This window comes from Thunnus albacares, chromosome 23 (assembly GCF_914725855.1).
Source record: "Thunnus albacares chromosome 23, fThuAlb1.1, whole genome shotgun sequence".
NCBI lineage: Eukaryota > Metazoa > Chordata > Actinopteri > Scombriformes > Scombridae > Thunnus > Thunnus albacares.
In genome coordinates this window covers 22,068,187-22,089,290 of record NC_058128.1, presented here as the reverse complement: position 1 = coordinate 22,089,290, position 21,104 = coordinate 22,068,187, and the positions used below count along the sequence as shown (strand labels likewise).

Here is a 21,104-nt window from a genome sequence, read left to right as displayed (position 1 = left end):
CTGTGACAAACAAAAAGATAGTTAAACTACTTCATAGGCCATAGGTTACCTGTGCACTGGTGCAGCACCTGTGCACCTTTGTGGACTGTAAGCATCTATAATAAGAGCATGTGTCCTCATCATATTACTATTCACTACCTGGGTGCGAAGTGACAATATCTGAATGCAGTTTTAATGGACTTCATCAAGAAGCAATGACTGCTGCTAGACATGAACAATAAGGTGATCCACCATTGTTGTTACAGTATCAGGTACCTGTTGTCATGTGGCTGCGGTGTTGTGTAATATTGCTTGTTGTGATTACCAATCTGACTGTGTTTTGAAATGTTGATGAAGCAACCCTTTAAACGGTATTCCTCTGAGTGAATCACAAGTTGAGGAGAAAAAATAGCTATTGGCAATGTAATGTTTTGGGCTCATTTTATGACACTTACTCCAGTAGATACTGTAAATGTCATAGTGTAGACAGTATTTCCTGCACAGCTACAATGAAGTCTGATCACAGAAATGTTCTGTTATCCAAAGTCTTAATGTAAATAGCATTAGCCCCTTAGAATCAAACAGCAAGGGCTTTGGCTTTATTTTGTCCTGATGTTCAGACATCCTCTGCAGAAAAGTTAGATTTTTACAACCACAGTTGCAGGAAAGTGATGGCTTTTGAATGAGGGGTACCCTTAAACTTTTTTGACAGGAAAATTTGTCAACATCATCATTACAACTAGTCTTTTTACCTATAGGCTGGCTACTTTACCTATAGGCAAGCTGAATAACCAACCAATAACTGATATAGAGGTACACAAGGCAGGTTAAGAAAATTAGTAGGACAAAGGTAAATCCTGGTTTAGATGCTCATCATGATGAAAACTTAAACATATCTGAGGATGGAATTTTCCTTGAAGAATTCTGTTTATTGCATTGGATGGACTATAATTTTAACAGCTAGAATCATTGCTTTATAACTACAGTGCAGTATGTCAAGGTTCATTCACAGAGCAGCCATATGCACCGTGTCATTGAACAACGCATTGCTCACTCGCTGTAATTTTAGTTAATAAGCGCAACAAACCCGCAGCTGTGAAGCAGCAGAGCAACCAAAAGCCTTGAAACCAATCTCTTGTTCTTCACTTATCTTAGTTTTACAGCCCAAACTGTTGTCAGCTGACAGATAACTGGTGTTCATACTGTTCTGTATATCTACACTGAGTGAGTTAGTGATATGCTTTGTATAGATAATGTTTCAAACTGTAGCTAACTGAATGATGTGCTACACTCTTTCAGAATCATTCCTTCATAGTCACAATAGTTCACTGCTAGCTTGAATTTCAACGTCTTATCTAGGTTGTCTAAGAAAATAACCCTGATGATGTCATCAGAGTGATCTTCTTCAGTAAGGCTTGAGATTTCAAATATATGACAGAATACCTGTTATAAAAGCTGGGCATATAGTTTTAAAGATGAGGGCATTAGCAGTAGTTTTTAAACGTGGGTTTCTATTTTGGACACATGAGCACATGGGTGACAAAAAAACACTCCTTTTATCGGTGTCTATGAACAACCAGAGCTGCTCTTGGCTAAACTGGTTGGACTTGGTGCACATTTAGTGTGGTTGATAAAGTTATCTGCTGTTTCTATCTTTGTGAGTTACCCTCAATATGAATATCAGCTGCATTCCAAAAACGTCAAAAGTACATATGTGCATTTATGTCTAACAGATGTTCCAGTCCAAAGTATGTGTCTGGGTGCGTGTTGGCGATGCAGTTCATATCAGTGTGTAGTAGTTACATAAAGCTCAGCCCTGAGATGTGTTGTATGTTGGAATGCAAATGTTATGACAGTGAAAGAGGGTCAGTGTGGATCCAGACACCTCTGCGGACAGGTGTGTGAGGACTCTGTGTATCACACTCACACGGAAGAACGGTGGCTGGTCTGAAATACTTTGCCACCATTTAGTATAGTGTGGTTGTTTTCTTTTGTATTACATTCATAAAAGAAAATCACTGGTTTGCCCAGGGTTCTCCTCGTCCATGGTGAACTCTCCACAAATTATCACCCAACTCTGCAGTTATACATAGCTTTTTAGCCTCTTTCTGCTTGTTCATTTGGTTGTACGGCCTACATGCTCTGCTCTCATTACCCTTCCTGTCCAGCAGCAGTAGGAACTTTTTTTTTGCATAAACCCCACTGCCTGCTACCTGCCAAATGACAGACAAAGTTAGCAACTATCTGGAGAACATGAGCATCTAGCTGCTAAAGCAGGAAAGCTTCTTAGGTGTTGAGGCAGACAAAAACAGGGCTTACAGGCTAATGAAAATTGTCTTGACTGTCCGGAGTTGATTTTACAATTTCATTATCACATTTTCACTAAAAGCAATATAGCAATAATATTAATATTATCATAACTTTGGAGTTGTGTTTCTGTCCTCCTGATGGGTAAAAATTTTTTAGCTCTGTTTTGGTCTCCACCAATCCTAAGGGAAATATCTGGCTCTTGCTGCTAAATGCTCCACTGTGTTCACCAGCTAGTCTCTAACTTTATCTGTCTGCTGTTTGGTGCTGGGCAGGTAGTGGACAGTGGGTTTATCAGAGCTTTTTCACTGAATACAGTTGCCTATGATACAGTGATGTGATGGTGGACTGGTGAGAGTTAACCAAAACAGTAAAGTTGTGGGCCGTAAAACCAAGACAATGAGCTGAAAGACGCTAAAATGCTCCATAGAGCTGAGGGGAACTGCGGGGTTGGGTGATAAATCTCTGTGAGTTTGTCACTACGAGTGACACATAGTCACACATAGTCATTCAATCCATTGGTCATTTAAAATATTGACTATGGCAGCTTTAAGCTTAATAGACAATAGTGTTCCAAAGTCAAAGTTTGATTGGCATATATTCTATCTTTTTCTGGTAATTCAAAATTGTTAAGTACATTAACTTATTGTATACTTGCTGCAAAACCCCAGACATAAAGACATACTTTCTTTTTTCTTTTTTTGGACAATAGCAAACTGATGTAGACATGTGCTGGTGTGTGGGAAGGGCCTGGTGGATTTGAACCAAACAGCGTGACTTTGAATGGCATTCAGTTTGGACAAGAGACAGGAAAAGAAAGGCATGAACTGTAGACACTGAGGGTGAACAGGATGAACTTTATTTCCAGTATTCATCTATTGCAAAATCTCTTGGAGCTTTTAAGACAGCATGTATCAAGACCTCTGTGGAAGCTGCCCAGAACCTGAATCCATGTTGAGAAGGATTCAGACTGCTCTGAAGTGTTAAGACCTCCCAACTTGCACTACTTAGGTGGACCTTAAGGAGTGGCCCACAGAGTTTGTACTTAAATTCCTTCTCCGTCTCTCTTCTTCCACTTTTACCTCCGTAATGTTAGTGTGAAATCTCTGATTTACGCTGTGTATATGTGTCTGCATTCCACTGAATGCTCTGAAACATTTTACTGGCCTTAGGTTTGTGCAGATCTGCTGTGTGTAAAATGTTGGATATTCCTCTTTTTTCCATTAGGCAACATGAACCAGATCTCAGGCCTCCTAGGATTTTCACTTGGTTAGAAACCACTGCAATAAGTCATCTTGCTCCAGTCACTTGACCTCACCAACAATTCAGTATGTGGTTTTCAGTGTGAGCGTGGGCTTTTGACTCTCAAACAGGATTTCTCTGCTTTTGAATCACTTGGAGCATGTTATTTTGTTTTGCTGACAAAAGGCAGACGGGATCTATGAGAATGTTGCATACAATATAATATTCATTGTTAGAAGACATCCCTCACTGGTATGTGACACAGTTTCTACCTTCTGACATCAGCTGCAGGCAGGACGATATGACATAACTCATGCTGGTGGCCTTTTTGGTATTTGTTCTTTACACAGTGATAAAACGTAGGGGCACAGTGATAACAGCAAGGCACGAGGACGAAACATAAACACTGAGAAGAAATGTGTCTTTGCTGATTTGTGCAGGTAAGTTTTAAAAACCCAAGAAGGGCCTTGTGAAACCACCTTGAGGGGGAGAGAGGCAGCATTGCCACTTCTGGGTCAAATTCTGTCCCTTCAGTTTAAATTTAGCTCATTGCAAGGACAATATTTATTTTAAATTCCAAGCAAGATCCACATTTTTAGCATTGGCTCTAGGAATGGGAATGTCGGTCAGTCCACCCCTTTAGTTCAGACTAAAATATCAGTAACAGCTACTGGATGGATTGCCATAAAATTTTGTAGATATTCATGGTCCCCAGAGGATGGATGCTACTAACTTTAGTGATCCTCTGTTTTCTAGTGACACCATGAGGTGGACATTTTTTGTGAAATGTCGTGTAAAATATTGGATGGATTGCCATGAAATTTGGTACTGACATTAATCGTGCCCAGAGGATGAGTCCTAATGATTTTGGCCAACGTTTTTACGACTTTCTGCTAACAATCCCACAATGATAATATTTTTTAATATTTTATAAGTGTCCAAAATCTCATTTTACTTTTCTTACTGTTAGCTATCGGGTGTCTGTTATATTGGGAGTAGTGATTGAGTGAACGAGAGAATGATTTTGGACACAGTTCATGTTAGCATTGTCATTCTGAGCATGTTGCCATGCTAATGTTAGCATTTAGCTCAAAGCACCGCTATACATAAGTACAGTCTCACAGAGTGGCTAACATTGCTATAGACTCCAATGCTGTGTTCAGACAGAACGCAGATCAAATTTTTCTCGTGTTATGATTACATAAAATAAGGCAAGAATTCACCCCAGGCAACACAAATATGTGTCCACGAAAGTTGAAAATGTTTCATCTTGAGCAAAAAATTTGCACTTATCGTGGGGCTTTATGAATGTACTTCATGAATGTACAGAAACGAGAGGAGAAAAGAGAGGGAGACTGGAGGGAAATAACAGAAAGAACCAGAGTTCTTGATGAGTTCTGAGTTCAGTCAGAGGCTGAACTAAATGCACACTGAAACACCCCAACATTAACCACCCAGCCAAATTTGAATGATTAAAAAAATCGCCAAGTATATAAAATTAGGTTTCAAAATTTTGGAAAAATAAGCAGTGTTCTCTGCTGTGAAATGCTGGAGGCGTAATCACTGAAGGCGCTGAAAGCACAGCCCAACTGAACAGCCTCTGAGTTAACAACACTCATACCAAACTCCCATATAAGAAGACATAATTTAAAATAGGCCTTGTTTGTACGTGTAAGGCAAGCAACGTTGATGATATTTTAAAAATAAAGTAACTGTAGGAACCACTGTTTAATTCAGCACATATTTTGTAGACTAGTTGACAAGCGATCCATCATCAATCATCATTATGTTAGATTGTCGTTTTTTTTTTTTTAATGGAATTGGGTGCACTTAATGTTACTTCTCTGCTGGAAAGTCCTTGGCGGCTTCATTGTGGCTGTCACCCTTAGAGCAAAAGCCTCTCACGCCATGCTTTTTGGTGAAGTGCTGGCCAGCAAATGCTCTCCCTCTGGCCAGGATAAACGTTGAACCAAGTCAAGAATCTTGGCATAAAATATTTTGTCTCAATAAATGTAAGAATGACATATGGGAAGGTGACAAGTTAAAGCCTGAATGAATGAGTGGATAACCATAAAAACTGCAGATGCGCCCATACACAGCATGAGTGGTAACTGAATGGTTTGATTAGTATGAAAATGATCTTAAGTGAATCACACGCTATGACCTTGACAGTCATTAAATCTCAACCTAACTGAACACCTATGATTCATCCCTCTGGTAGAGTTCAAGAGACAGCAATGAAGTTGTTCTAGAGACTTGTGGTGAAACAACACCTTACTGAGACGCTTTATGTTCATTTCTCCTCTCATTTATCATCCATCTGTAGCCTCAGTGAAGTGCTGGAACAAGCAGGGCATTGGTATGTGATGATGTGGTCAAACAGCGTGGAAAAAAAGGTTTAGCTGCTTTAACTTTGAATCCACTTAAGCAGAACTTTAAAGGGAACGAGTGGAACATTCAGTTTCAAATGGTTAACTCAACCGAATGTTCCTGCTGTCAGAGAAATGGATTAAAAATTAAATCTTCTCTCGGTTTAGGTTAAGCAAGTGGAAATATATGATATATATATTCTTAAAATTTTCCATGTCCTCCCTCTCCTCTTTTTTACCAGATGCTAAACGAACCAATAGCTGGTCTGCTGTTGACCAAACCCCCTGTCACTCATTAACTCCGTCCAGTCATACGACCTTTACTGCTTACGTGTCTGCTGTCAGATCATGAACTGATCACACGTTTCTCAATGTTTCATTCACATTTTCCTCTGTCCCTCATTAGATCTGTCTGCTTTGTCATTCAGTGACTTGTAATGATTGACTTCTTTGGGGACAATTGGGTCAGAACAGTTAGGCCAAGGGCACAGTAAGGTGGAGGAGGGCGGAAATGACTAGAAAGGATCTTTTCAAGTGTACCGAATAATATATTCGGTACACTTGAAAAGAACATTTTTTAAGATCATTTGGAACTGTATTTGGGTATTGTCAGAATTTCATTTCTATCATGCATGCCTTTATGTCCTGTTAGGAATGCATACACACACACATACTCTCTGAAATCATACTCTATACTCCATCTTACTACAGTATAATTCTTTATTTTACAGAGTGAAGGACATTGTCAAACAGTAACATTTTAACTACAGTTCAGACTGTTTTCCTTTTCTGCCATATGATCATGTTTAAGGAACAGTGGAAAAGATGAGATAAATAGTCTTTGGTGACATACAGATATTAACATACAGAGATAACTTAAATACATAATTTTCTTTAAATAGTTTGGCGGAATATATATATATATATATTCACAGACGCATACGACGTTCACAGTCATCCTGACGCCACATGGAGTGCACTGACATCTTCAAACACATTCGCAGACAATCTAAAATACAACATTTACAAGAAGAACCTCATCCAACTTTCACAATTTCATTACAACGAGTGAAATTCAAGTTGTGAGGAACTATCAACACATGTGTTTGCATTAAAGTGCTTTCCTGTGACCCTAAAGGAGATCATGTGATCAGCAAAAACACAACCTACTGAGATCTACCAGGATCTACTGTATCTTACAAAGCTAACAGAAACATTTCACACGCTAACTCTGCACTCATTCCTGTGTGTCTTTGCAATAGAGAGCAATGAGAGCTCTAGATGTTTCTCTTGACACATATGGGGAGGTATTAGCGGTCGAGCACAGTTTACTCACACAACTTGATGTGACGCAACCTCAGACGTCACAAAAACATACTGCGCAAAAAGACTTGAAGTACAATGGACCAGAGCACACATCAAACACAGGAGATAAGTGTCCTGATAAAGCAGCTCAAATAGAAATAGTACATTTTAAAAAGTAGAGAGATCCACCAGGGTTTTCAGCGTTTGAAAAGCCTTTTAATGATCCGTCACGAGACATTGATTAGCTCCATTACAGCAGAGAGAATGGCATGTTTCACCTCAGCAAGCCTTTGAACAGATTAGACTTAAGACTAAGGAACCACCGATTATTACCCTGTGACCTCTGGGTGAGAGACAGGATGAGGCAGAGAGACTAAATATAAAAAAGAAAAAGAATTAAGCAAAAGATACAAAGAAAAAATCAGAGATACACAGATTAAGATATAAAAGAACACATTATTATATGATGTAGATCACATACTGTAAAATAATTCGATTTGTCAAGTATTGCCAGGTATTTGGTGAGTTTCGACTAATGCTCTATTTTAGGAATACCAAATTTTTATGTTTGTGAACTGATATACAGAGCAACAAAGCCTAAAATAGATACTCCTGTGATTGAAAAAATAATTAATTAAATCTAAATGAAATCAGAAAGTGGGCCGACAGTTTGGCCAGTATTCCTACAATGAAACCCTCTGCATGTTAAGATCAGGCTACAATATAGTAAAGGCTTGGAATAGATGTTTACAACTATGTAAATAGTATATATTGTAATTATGTTTCTCTGCAGAAATGTGGGTTTTATAGATATGGTTGCATTGTTTGGAGAGATTTTAGCATGCTTGATGAGGAAAGCCTGACCTCAGTTATTCTCAGTCCATCATCCACCCACCATTTCAGAGACGGACATAAATAGAGAAAGGGAAATGTCAGGGCATGTATTTTTGATGCTACTCTATTTTTTGTGTACATATTTGAAATTGGGCACTCATACACCTATAATTTTGGTCCCTGTGGTCTCTCATTGGAAACCCGCAATGTAACAGTAGTGCTTTTGGCCTCAAGACTAATTTAAACCCATTTAACATACTACATGTGAACTACAGGGGTGCCCGTTGCTGCCAACAGAATTTCGTGTATAGTACAAGATGTTGTCAAGTATTGCCTATAGAAAATCTAAGGAACAGTTGACTTTTTTTTTCACTGTAATCCATGACATGCAAAGGCAACACTATGAGACACCCTTAAGAGTGTTTCTCTTTTTGAAAACAGGTTCTCCAAAATCCCTTGATTGGCCCCTAGCTTTTTTCTTTTTGGATACGAAGTACAGTCAGTTCACCCAAATTACAAAAAACATTTCTTAGGTGCCCTGAGTCTATCTTGCAATGCAAACTTACTTTTGGTTTTATTTGCCCAAGGCAATAAAATAAAACCAGTATTGGAATTTCTGTCTTTTAGATTTCTGCCTCCTCTCCAACATATTGGAGAACATGGAAGTGACTGGAATTTCCATGGTGCTCACAGCATTTAATTATTTTTTAAGTCAACAGCAACATCTCTGACCAAAATAAGATATCAGCTTACTCGTAAAATCTGCAAAAATCTGTGAAAATATGGGAAATACGTTTTATTGTAATTTTGTTGAACTGGCCCCTTCAATATCTGCAAACTTCAAGGTTGCATGTGTGCCATATGCCTTGTTCTTTATATTTATGTATTTGTGTTGAGTGTGAAGACCATGGGAGGCTCAGGGCCCCCCATCCCCTGTTGTGGCGGTACATATGACTGAAGTGATTAGGTCAGGTTTATTAAAGTGCTGTCAACCCAAAGTCCTGACTTGCGGGGAGAACTTATGAATCACGTGAAAGGGCTAATATTTCATACTAGGCCTCCGGGGAGGGAAATGCCTGCAGCAGTGTGACGGAGCACTGATCCATGGCTCCAAGGTTCACTTTGCCACCTACTGTGTCAGCCAACCAGCCACTATAATGCAACATTGAAACTGATCCTTTGTGAACTCAGTTTCTGTGTAGATTCCTTTCAAGGCACTGGGTGATGACCCTCTTCTTTTTTCAGCACAGTTTATGTGGTTAAATCCTGACTCAGACTGCTTTTAAACTCTGTAACTAAAGTACCGTGGCGAGTTTCAAATGTAAACTGTGGTCCTGAAACATTAAGTCCTGCTGTGTGACATTCTTGGACCAACGTGGAATAAATTCCTAGTATCAACTGAAAACTTGTGAACTCTTCCAGGGATGTCAATGTTCATATTGACATTGTCTATGCAGTTGTAAAATGATCTGGGAGTTCCAAAAACAGGGGTGTAGTGAAGGATAAAAAAAGGGGCAAAAACAGAGGTAAAAGGGTTCATTGGGTCATTTCACAAGGTCTTTGGGGATACATTGGTTTTGACAGGGCTCCAGCACTGAGTGCAAGTTGAAATCCACATCAGGGGCTTAAGTGTTTGATCAATGAGCCGAGGGATAACCACTGCTGGGCAGGTCAGTTGGCAGACAGGACCGGGCCATTGGATGGTGTTGAAGACAAGCCGTCATTCTTACATTAACAGGATTAAGACGTCAAACAGAGGCTTCTTGGCTTCTTTTGAGTGTTCAGGAAAGATGTTGAGGAGAGCTGACCGTCCTTCAAAAGGCAAGTGTTCTCAGGGTGGTGAGAGAACTCAAGGGGGGTCATGATCTTGAATTTGAATTCTTTTCCTCAAATTCGTTTATCAGCACAAAAAGTAGAGAGGCACAACAGAGTATAATTGTCATTATGAGATAGATAAACAAAAGTTATGGACTACATCAAAATCTAATGCAATGACTATCAGTAATACGTTAAAAGATAAATAACTGGAGAAATAGATAGACTTGCTGGGGGTGTTTGGAGGAGTCAACTAACTCATCCGTAACTATGGGGGCTCCTAGGGTTGATGGGGGATGAATCTTCTCTGCCACTCTGGCCAATGAGCTGATAGAGCCGGTGGCTGAGGTTCTGCACTTGGCAGGTTCCCAGGACGCAACCTACTCTCATCAGCTGGGCATGATGGGGGTAGTGTTGACCCCCCCGCGATCCTGAGTGGGCATGGCGACGAGCTCTCAGTGCACTCCGCTCAATCTGCGAAGCCTCAGTGGGCCGTGCCCACGCTAGGCTGGGAGAAGCTGTTCTCACTCCTGAGGCCGGTGGGTGTCTGAGGAAACCGGGCAGCCATTTTGGGGATTGGCTGGGGGCTGAGGAGGGGACGGCAATGTTAGTCTGGCCTCCTGAAGCCAAGGCTGTATCTTCTCTCTGGTCGATGAGCTTGTTGAGGTCCAGCCTAAGGAAAAAAAGAAATCAGGTGAAAATTCATCCTGACGGTATGTGATTCTCATTCATTTATTGGGATCAAACCACGTCTCTAAAAATGTATGGATAACCACTGAAATCAGGTTTTCATTTACAGTATTCATTAATATATTGCAAAACAAATAGCAGAAACAAGAAATGAGAAGAGAATGCGTGAACAAATGAGGAGGCTTATGTCACACACCTTCAAAATACCATCATAATAAGGCTAGGAGTCTACAGTCATGCTAGCGGCTTGGAGAGGCTGAGTGCTTTGAGCTAAATGCTAATATCTGCTGGCTAACATGGTCACAATGACAATGTTAACATTCACATGTCTAGCAAGTACTGTTTACCGTGTTCACCATCTTAGTTTAGCATGTTAACTTGTGAAAAGAACTTAACATGAAGTGTAGTTGATGCTGATGGGAATGCCATTAGTTTTGCAGGTATTTGGTCATAAACCACAGGTTTAGACAAGTTAAAATTTTGACCCGCTGGTGGTGCTAAAGTTAAGGAGTCGCTAAAGTTATTACAAGTCATGCTGAGGGGGACGTGAATGTGGCATTTCATGACGGTCCATCTAATACTTCAACCTCATGGTGGCGCTACAGGAAAAATTAGGGGATCATCAAAGCCAGTAGGATTCATTCTCTGGGGAACAATGAATGTCCGCTAGTTGAGACATTTCAGTCTGGACCAAAGTGGTGGACTGACCAACAGACCGCCATTGGCCCACAGCCACACCGCCAATAAAACTGCCCAAATACAGAGAAACCTCTATGTCTAAACTATTGCTGCATTCATGGATAAAATATAGATAAAACAGAATAAATACGTTTGTGGATAAAAAGTTGACCTTGGCATATGCTTGCCAGCATTGTTACAATAACAACTGATGTAAGGACAGCTGGTAATTATGCAGAAATCCGGTTAGCCGTACAAAGCCGCTTTGATAAACACATCATTTTTGTCTGCTGTCTGAACACAGCGCCTCTCTACACAGTCACCCATCCACGTGGACACCATGCTCATCTCTTAATGCACACTGTAAAAGTTAATGGCTTTTCACATGCTGCCTAAAACAACATGTGCTCTGAGTCAGCCTCACTTATTACATTATACAATCAAAACCTGCACCATGCTGCATTTTAATGCCCAGCTGGGTTTCAGCAAATGGTAGCTATGGGAGATTTAGCAGGGCCACCATGTCTCAGTGGTGCTGATGGGCTCCAGGGGAGAACATTAAAGTCCCAGATGAGGAAAAAAAACAATTTTACATCTGATGCTAATCTGTTTGTTTTTATTTTTTCAGTAGAATGTAGTTCCAGTAAAAACTGTTCACAGTGAGGTCTGTGGATTGTCCATAGCAACCAGGATATTGTTTCAGGAAAAAGAAGTTGCATATGAATTGTTCAAATTTCACTTTTCATTGCTTTGAGCACCACATACGGAATTTATTTTACTTCAGTTGTATAGGGATGGAGGCAGAAGTCTCAAATCCTGATATCTTACAGCCTGGCCAAATGAAACCCAAACTGTCACTTAACTAGAGAAAATACTCCAGTGAGAAAAATATGCCTTTTGTAGTTTGGGTGAGCAGATCCTTCACGAAAAATGTCTCTCTGAGACATCACATAAGACTCAATGACCTGTTAAGATGAGCATGTTCTGCAGCTAGGTGGACCAGCGGTTACAGGCCGTTAAGCAAACAGTGCCAACAAACTCACCATCTGTTCATTGTTTGACAGAGACAGTTGCTTCTCACAACTTGTCCCTGGAGGTCCTCACTGAACTGTCACTGCTGTGTTTGTACAGCACAGTGTGACTCAAGTCCCTGAGTGTAAACCCATCACCACTGCTGATGCTGAGAAGTAAATAGCAATATGCTGTTGCCCCTGGCAGCCAGTGGACAAAAAAGACAAATATGTTCATTTTTAGCAATAGCTTCTTCTTTTGTAATGAGATTTAAATAAAGCATCAGGGCAAATATATCCATGTTTGCTTTTCTGTGTCAAAGAAAAGAAATCTTCCAAGGCATCAGGTTTGGCAATTTTTCCCCATGTTCTCAGAGGCAGAAGCCACAGATGATCTAATTATAAAAAGTGTGTTCCACTTGTAAAATGCTGACTTGTGTTATTTCACCATGAACACTCAGTCCTTAGTCATGCTAAGAGTTTAAGATGTGAGACATCACAAGGCTCTGTGGCAGCAGACAGCTTCTCTTACAGTCTGTGCTGTGGTGGGTTTGGGATTCCTCTCTGAAACATGAAGCTTTTGGTTTATTCAGCCAGTTCAGTTGCAGGCTCACTGCTGGCAGGTCTGGTAGTCTGTGCAGGACCTGCTGTCCAACAGTGGCAGTGGCTGAATAAATAGTTGCGTAATGCCAGACCACAGACAGTGGCAAGCACTATTTCCAGGACAGGCCTGGTGTGCCATGGTGCCACATCACCAAGTTACACCCACCTGGTCTCAAGTAGAAGTTAAATTTGACTGCACAGGAAAGCTATTCACGTGGGTCACAAGGCAGCAGTGGTGGCCCTGTTGCTGTTGACTTGGATAGGTGCCCCATTTGTATGTACACTCCCATAAAAAAAAAAGTTTTTCTAATGTTTAAAGGGTTAATTTCAAACAGGTGATAATTTATCACCTTTTTTTATCCTGACTTTATTCTTCTATACAGCCAGGCAGAACTGTAATTTGTAGTGTAGATGATCCTCCTTTTCGTGTTTTAAATTCTGGATGTCAATAGTAAAACTCATTATGTCAAAAGTGGAAACACTTGTTAAAAAAATAAAATGAGAAGATATGAGAGATGAAATAGAAAACCCTGTAGAGTTGTAAGTTGTAATGTAAGAGAAGCTGCCACTTTAGGATTCATGACATCAGTGCTTTGACCTCTTTATCACCATGGTTAACATCCCTGGGAGCTGAATGTGGCGCATGTTTTTAGCTAACAGTCCTATCAGAGCAGCTTAGACTGATAAATAGGTAAGCAGGAACAAGGTTTGCTGTTTGTTCCTCAACTGGCCAAGACACACACCCAGTGACAAACACACAAATCTATGATATCTCACCCTAACTTCTCTCCTATGAGGTCAACCCAACCCAACATAAACTCTCCAACTCTCACCCTGGACCAGACTTTGCACTTCTGCAGGTCTCTAGGACACTGTCATGGCCATATAGACCCTGTGACTGTACTACAATAACAGTTAGAGAGAAAAATACTTCCTGGAAGAGTAAGGATACAGGTGGCAGATGATGTTTGTTTGTTAAATGAGTGTTTCTTCAGTGTTTGGTTTCTAGAGGTCTTGTTTGGTTTTCAAGATTTCCAATACAATGCATTTCTTGCTTATCTCACTTGAAGCCTGATATCTTTCTGTTTAATTCACCAATACAGTACTTAGTTCTTTAATAGTATACAGACAAATTTTGATGTCATATTTCATGTGACGTATGTGTAATGGAGGGCAAATCCAGGGACAAGTCCTGAGTCAACCTGCCCAGAAGCAGCTCCTCTTCAAAAAGACTTTGGGACTGCCATGATTGTCTTCCAGGAGTTAAAAAAATCTTGAAGTGGAGAACTCTTTCAGTCTGTTATATTTGATCTCCCAAAACAGGCTAATATGGCAATGAAGAGCCTAATCCCACATGCCAGCAGAAAAAGAGATCTCGGTGATTGGCAGACGATCAAAGATATACAAGCCTCTTTGTCTTTAATTGTTCAACCCTCTGTGGTTTTCGACGTCTTGTATGGTCTTAGCTTAAGAGCTTTAAACTAAAATTCCTTTTGACTGAAGATGATTTCTAAGGATTTTACAGTTCGATCAAACGCTGAGCCGATCCTTCTGTGCTGCCTTGTTTGGTTTGACTTCTGTATTGACCTTGCAGTGGGCTACATTGCTGCTTTTAGGGTGTGAAATTAAAGCTGGCATCTACCCATCTTGATGGAGAGGTTCAGCTCCCATGCAGGAGGTAAGCTGTCCGTAACCTAACTCTAGATGCACTACATAATTAGCAGAGAAGCTGAAGCTTACCAGGGGCAGTCTTAATCAGCGGTAAATATGGCACATTCATCTGTAATCTCCCAGTAGGTAATAGTGGAGAGATTGTTGTTGTGGACAGAAATAAACGAAAGGTGATTTGTTAAACACCAAACACTGGTCTTACTTGTTCTGTTGTAGTTCAGCTTTCATAACAAGCAGGGCTGGACATTCAATGTACTTAGTACAGTTTGTAAATGACACCAATTGACAAGCTGCCAAGTCAAAAGCTACTGTATATGTCTGCTCTGAAACCCCGTCATTGCGATGCGAGTAGACAAAACACTCGCAATCACAACTTCAAACAACAGCAGGTTTCCTCCTCCTTCACAACGGTGTGGTTTTCTGTGTGGAGCGGAAACCTGCTCTTTAAGGATGTGGAGGGTGGAATTTAGGTCTTAGCCATTAATCCACAGTGGAATTCTCTGCCTGCCAGGTTGCTGCTTTTTCCCTCCACAACTGCAGCCTGGGTTTGGTCAGATTGACCCCCATGGAGCCTTAGGACTGTTTATGCTGTTCATATATCTATGAGTCCAAGCCAAAATGTCTGTTTACAACATGCAACAAATTAAAGAAGACATATAAGAAGTGGCCTCTCTTGAGATTATTTGCCATACAGGGAATCCTGGTTTCAATCATTCTGCAAGTTTGAAAGTGGTTTTCTAAAAATGTTTAAGGGATAAAGTGAGAGTATGTAGTTCGTGTTGTTGCTTGATAAGGTGTAAACATGTCAGAATAGAGATAGCAAATGAAAAAGGACGAACCTAAAGCCAGCTGCATGTGCAGAGTCACTCAGAACTCACATCAACAAGGCAAGAAGCCACCCTGTGTGAGATTAATTCAGTCTGTTTCTCAGGTAAATATTATGTTAAGGGTATCTACATTGGATGTCTGAACCCCACGCTGGTGGGTTAATGATTTAACAAATGCTTTGGGGAAAAACATGACTTTATTTGGCCCTGAAAATGGTCGAACAACCTTGCATCCACAACATATATGCACAGACTGATTTGTCATGTCATCATACCCTGGTCCAGACAGAGTAGAAGCAGATTGGGTTGATGTAAGAAAAGCCTGACTGCAAATTAGCTTTACGTGTCCTCTGTCTCAAAGCAATGAGCCACTTCCCACTTCTGGAATCTGTATTGTAAAGCTGCTTTGCTGCTAAAGCCATATTTAACTTGTTGTTTGGCTGTGGACTTCAGCTATTTTCCCATACAAAAAAAAAACCTCAAGACGTTATGTAAAGCAACAATGAAGGGTAGGCATTGCCTGTGATCCGAGGAACATGCAATTTCTCCTTGTTTGGAAAGCTCCCGTCAGGCATTGTTACAGCGTCTTTGTGGGTTTTTGTCGTGACCGTATCAGGACACATCAGGACAACATGGACACAAACAAAGAACGGAGAAGGATTACAGACGTCTGAGCTCAGACATGCTCAGCATCCCAGAGGAGAAAAAAAAACTGTAGCGTAGTCGTATCTGTTATTATCAGCCTGTCAGCGTGTGATGGTAACAGAACAGGATGTGCTAAGTTAAGAGAAGACCAAGAATTTACTGTTCTAATAAAAGCCAAACAGGACATTTATGAGAGATGTGCAAAATGAGAAATGTGGTGGGTTGCGAGGCATGAGGAGTGATGGAGGAGGGAAATGCTCACTATGCTGTCAGAGTGAAATACATTTGTATAGGCTATGATCAGCCATACAGTTAAAGGTCTTCATAAAAATGACAGTGCCCAACTGTAGGCTGTTGAGTGTATTTAAATGCTCAACAATACACTGAAAAAAGCATTTGAGTGGTACCGCAAAGATTGGGTTTCAGTCCTTGACTGTGTTGCTTTTGACATGGATGGGTGCCCAATGGAACACAATTGTCTTCATGGTGGGAAGCCAGTGAGGGATTGTGAGCTTGTTGCTGCATTCGGGACTTGTGCTGATTGGTTGGGGTGACTCGACAGATTGAGGTCGAAGTTATACCCTTTGGGTGAGGTCGTCCTGACCCTCCACAGAGTCAAGAACAGCGATGAACAAGGAACAGGCCTTTTCAAGGTGGTAAAAAAAATGAGAAAACACACCAAAAAGTCATCAAATTACCCTAATTCTGATGAAGAGAACCAGGTAATGATGTTCACATCCCAATTTCAGACATCTTGAGAATTGCCTAAATCAGGTTTACTTCAAAAAAGACAAGGCAGGTGAGAAACCGATGCCCAAAAACTAAATGTAATTGGAAGACAAGCAAATACACAGAATTAAAAGAACATAAATGCTGTAGTAGCAGCTACAACTGGCATAGGGACATTACTGAATGTTCTGGTGAGATATGGTGCAGTCTAACTGCAAAACTACCCCTGTATTCTAGTAAATCCCCCTGCTGCATCAATGTCGCACCAACAGAGAGATCGGAAACCACAGTGATGACCCACACTGGAAATACCTCTGACACTTCCAAACAGAGATGGGAATAATGGGGGGTTTCAGTGCTTGGCAGGTGTGGTGAAGGAGGCCAGAGCAAACAGAGAGCGGATACAGGAGCCTTGCTTCCCTTCATTTCGGTTAGATGTCAGCAGCAGGTGTTCAACCTTTTAAACACTTCTGGTCACACACACACACGACAGGGATGGCCATGTGCGTGCATGCCCACCTGGAGGAAAATTGAACCACCTGATGTCCTTATACTGTTTTATGAGATCTTAAGTGCTTTCTTATATTTTATGGGATTAAGCTTGATCATTGCAAACTGTAGTGTTACTGTTTCTGTTATAACTACAACACAGGCAGTAATACTGTAACACATCAGCTAAAATTGCCCACACAGGAGAATGTACTTTTTCTTTTTTTTAATAAATTTAGAACGTTTACCCTGGGAAAAACCCCTCTTGATGATACATACACCACTCTGCTACTATTTTATAAAGTTAGTGATAATAATTGTCTTGACTTTAATCCAAGAATTCAACCCCCAAAAAAATCATGAACAGCACCAACAGGGGTATCAGGTGGCCTAGTAGTCTAAGATACTCAAATAAAGCTAAACATCCAAAAAAAATCTTCTAAAACAGCATCAACAGCTGCTTCTGACCATATCACCACTCCCTCTAAGGACTACCATTCACACCGCAGCAGAATTCATGATTTCTTAGTCACTGAGTCTGCCTCTGATTTGCATCAGACCCAGCAGCTGTGGATCCAAAATCCACCAGAAGAGGGCATTCACACACTGACTCATCTACATTCCTCACTGCTCCCCAACAACGCAACTCCACGCACGTATTGCATCGCTGGCTGGCAGGCCTCCCACACACATCAAGACTGTACGTTTGTGTGTGTGAGTGCGTAAGTTGGACTGTGAGTAATCACACTGGTTGCTTTGCTGTGGTCTAATGTCGTCTTATGCTGGGCTTTGCGATTAAAAGCTCTGCCACTTAAGGGATGGAAAAGTACAGGTGCCATTCAGTGCATAACGAGATCCTTTACAATAGCACATACTGGTATTTCTGACCAGGGACAAACTGGTTTTCCCACCTTGGAAATAACAGTTTTCCTACAGAATCACAGGGAGATGAAACTAAACAAAACCTCTATAAACAGTTACTCGTGCCACAGCTGCTTGGATCAAGATTTGGAGGTGGAAGAAGATTTAGGAGAGAGAATCATGATGGAAAATGTTATAAAATTAGAAACTAGTTCATAAAATACAGATTAACTGCAACACAGATGCCAATGAACTGATGACACTGATGACTGGCAGTCAAATCTGGGTCAAATTTAGTTAGATCTGCTGTCAAATGCAGAATTTAAGACATATTTCACACTTTAAATCAAATCTAATCTAACCAATATGACCTCAATATCATTAACTTGACACTTTAGCCTACTTTATAGCCTGTTTTACTAATAGGATTACTATTGTTAATGTTTATAGACACTCTTTTTTGTCTAAATAAATAGAATTTTACATGATCTTTTGCATATTTTGAATACTCCAAATAGTTATGTTTATATTAAATATCAATGCCAGTTTTTCCACAGCTGATCTGCTCTCCAGCGGGGTTTATCTCAAGGAGAAACTGTTTTAATGTGTCATGGGAGAGCCTTTGACCTTGCTGTCTACATTATCCACTATCTGCCCGACACAACAACACAGCACTTTCACTTCTACACACAGTTGTGATCTATTACACAGGCAACGGACGAAATAATCCAGCCTTTTAGTCGCTGCTTATTTGAGCAGAGATGAACTTCATACTATAAATTAGATTAAAAAGTGTCAAGTTTGACGCACGGCAGTCCTCAGTCAAAATGTATTCAAACAGTGCGAAAGTCCGCTCAACAATTGAGCTTAAAACAAAGCTTTGCAATAACTTTCACACTATAGGCTACTGAATAGTTCATGTTTGACAAGTCATTTGATACCCAATAACGACATTACAACTAATTAACATTAAATAAAGGTTATAGTAATGCGCTTTAACTCCAAACTTTACAGTCAAATTGCTCATTAAGCGGCTACAAGGTTAATGCACTGATATTTAAATGAGCGGTTTGCGGTCGCAGGTGCGTTTTCTTGTCTTTTACGGAGAGCTATCTGACCAATCAGCAGTGAGGAGCGGGTCTGTGTGTTTAATAAAGTAGTAATAAGTCAAATCTCCTACCTGCTCCTGCCGGGACGCTCCTCAGCCGGCAGAGCCAGCAGCTGCTGGAGGGAAACCAGGCTGATGCAATACACAGTAAGCGGGAGAAGGGACCGCATCTCCGGACCAGCTTTTACTTTACACCCTCTCTGGGAAGGAGGGGGCGACCACACCGACTGGGCGCAGTTTAAATCCCAAGAGTGGGAAAAAAAATCAAAATAAATATTGTAAAAAAAAAAAAAAAAAAAAAAAAGGAAAAAGAAATCCCAGAAAAGTGTGCCGGGTTCAGATATCCAGGCTTGGCAGAAGAGATTGGAGATGAAACCTTAAAGGAAAAAAAAGAGGAGGAAGTTAAAAAAAAAAAAAAAAAAAAGATCAATTAAGCTGCTGAGCATAGCCTGCAATAATAGAAAAAAAAGCACACATTTCATTCCTTTTAGAGCTAATGGGCAACTTTTAAATCAAACTATCTGCTCTTAAACACCCCCATCAGTGAATTCCACTTCAAAACTTCTGTATATAGATCCCTCCTTCATGGCATCCACTGAAACTTCTGCCCCAGATGAAGAATTCACACATTCTCCTGAAAACGTGCAAATATGCACCTACAAGCCCAATATGCAAATGATTTTCTTAACTGTTTAACCTGTTCAAACCTTCTAATAATGGTAATAAATGAAAGTCTTACCCTCTCGCTTAAAATTTAAAATCTGTGTTTAGTTTAAGAGTTTTTTTTCCCCCCTTGGATCCAAACGTGTTGGTCAAGATCAAGTTCTTCAGTGTGAAGCTGAGCGCTTGGTGACATTGAGGGTTTAAATACTGAGTGGGCGGAGTATAATGCCTCAAATGCCGGTAGGGACTTGTGGAGCCGAAGGTGCTGTAATGTTATTATTTCTCATGCTCGGAATATAGTGGACTGATGTGGTTGGTAAATACAAGCTATAAAGTGCGGGTAGAAACGAGAAGATGCATTTGGTTCCACATACCCTTATTAAAAAGAAATATGGTGTTCCTATGAGACATTTTAGAAAAATACTAAAAAAAAAAACAATGTAACAAGAAAGCTTCATGTGTCTCGATGTTGCCAGGAAATCTTAAAAATGCTATAAAATATGCAAAGTTTGGTCTAAATGGTTTTTAACATGAATATTGAGCACCGCAAGCTAATTTTAAAGTCTCAGAAGTAATACAGGAATGTTAAAGTGACGCAATAAGCATTTTAGGAATAGCACTACAAGCTCACTATTGAGCAGGACAGCACTACAGGTCCTTTTATAGATATTATGGGATTATTGCAGTTGTACCATATGAGCTTTAAAATTCACAAAAGGTCACTGTTAAGCCATAATTGGACACTACAGCCACACTTTGCTATCTGAATCAAACATGCGATTACTTGCACACGAATTTCTCAAGCAGTTTGTCTTCCAGACCAAACCCTTCCTCCTGTGTCTTATCATCACAGTCAGCCAAGTGTGTAAGCCAGATAGAAGGAGATGCCCCAGAACTTTGTCAATGCACGCCTTCAGTCCCGTCATGACACATCATTGATAAATTTCCTGAGTAGAACATTTCTTTCATACAGTTTATTTGCTATTGTGACCACTTTCCAAGAGGCTCCTGGCAAGACATAGAAAATTGTTTGTATGATTAATTAAGGAGCTGTAAAAGATGCAGAATGTGACTTTTTTTTCACTTACATTTTCTACTAGTACCACTACTACTTTCACTTTTATTAGGAGATGTGGGTCAGGCATGTCACAGGTCTAAACATGCATCTTACTATTTTGTTTAATGACTCAGATGAATCATATGCAGCTCTTTCCACTGTATTAGCGAGTCTAAGCTCTGCCAAAGTTCCTTCCTTTTCTAAGTCAGCTGAGTGATGCAG

General features: G+C 40.3%; 1 protein-coding gene across 1 annotated transcript; it reads right to left on the bottom strand.

The window, feature by feature from the left end:
- Positions 1-6,603: 6,603 nt before the first annotated feature.
- Positions 6,604-19,989, bottom strand: adm2a (adrenomedullin 2a). Its single transcript, XM_044344048.1, has 3 exons — positions 19,902-19,989; positions 19,235-19,538; positions 6,604-10,524 (listed from the first exon to the last, which is right to left on the bottom strand). The coding sequence occupies exons 2-3, from the start codon at positions 19,330-19,332 to the stop codon at positions 10,110-10,112; spliced, it is 513 nt and encodes a 170-aa protein (XP_044199983.1). The 5' UTR covers positions 19,333-19,538; positions 19,902-19,989; the 3' UTR covers positions 6,604-10,109.
- Positions 19,990-21,104: the final 1,115 nt, after the last annotated feature.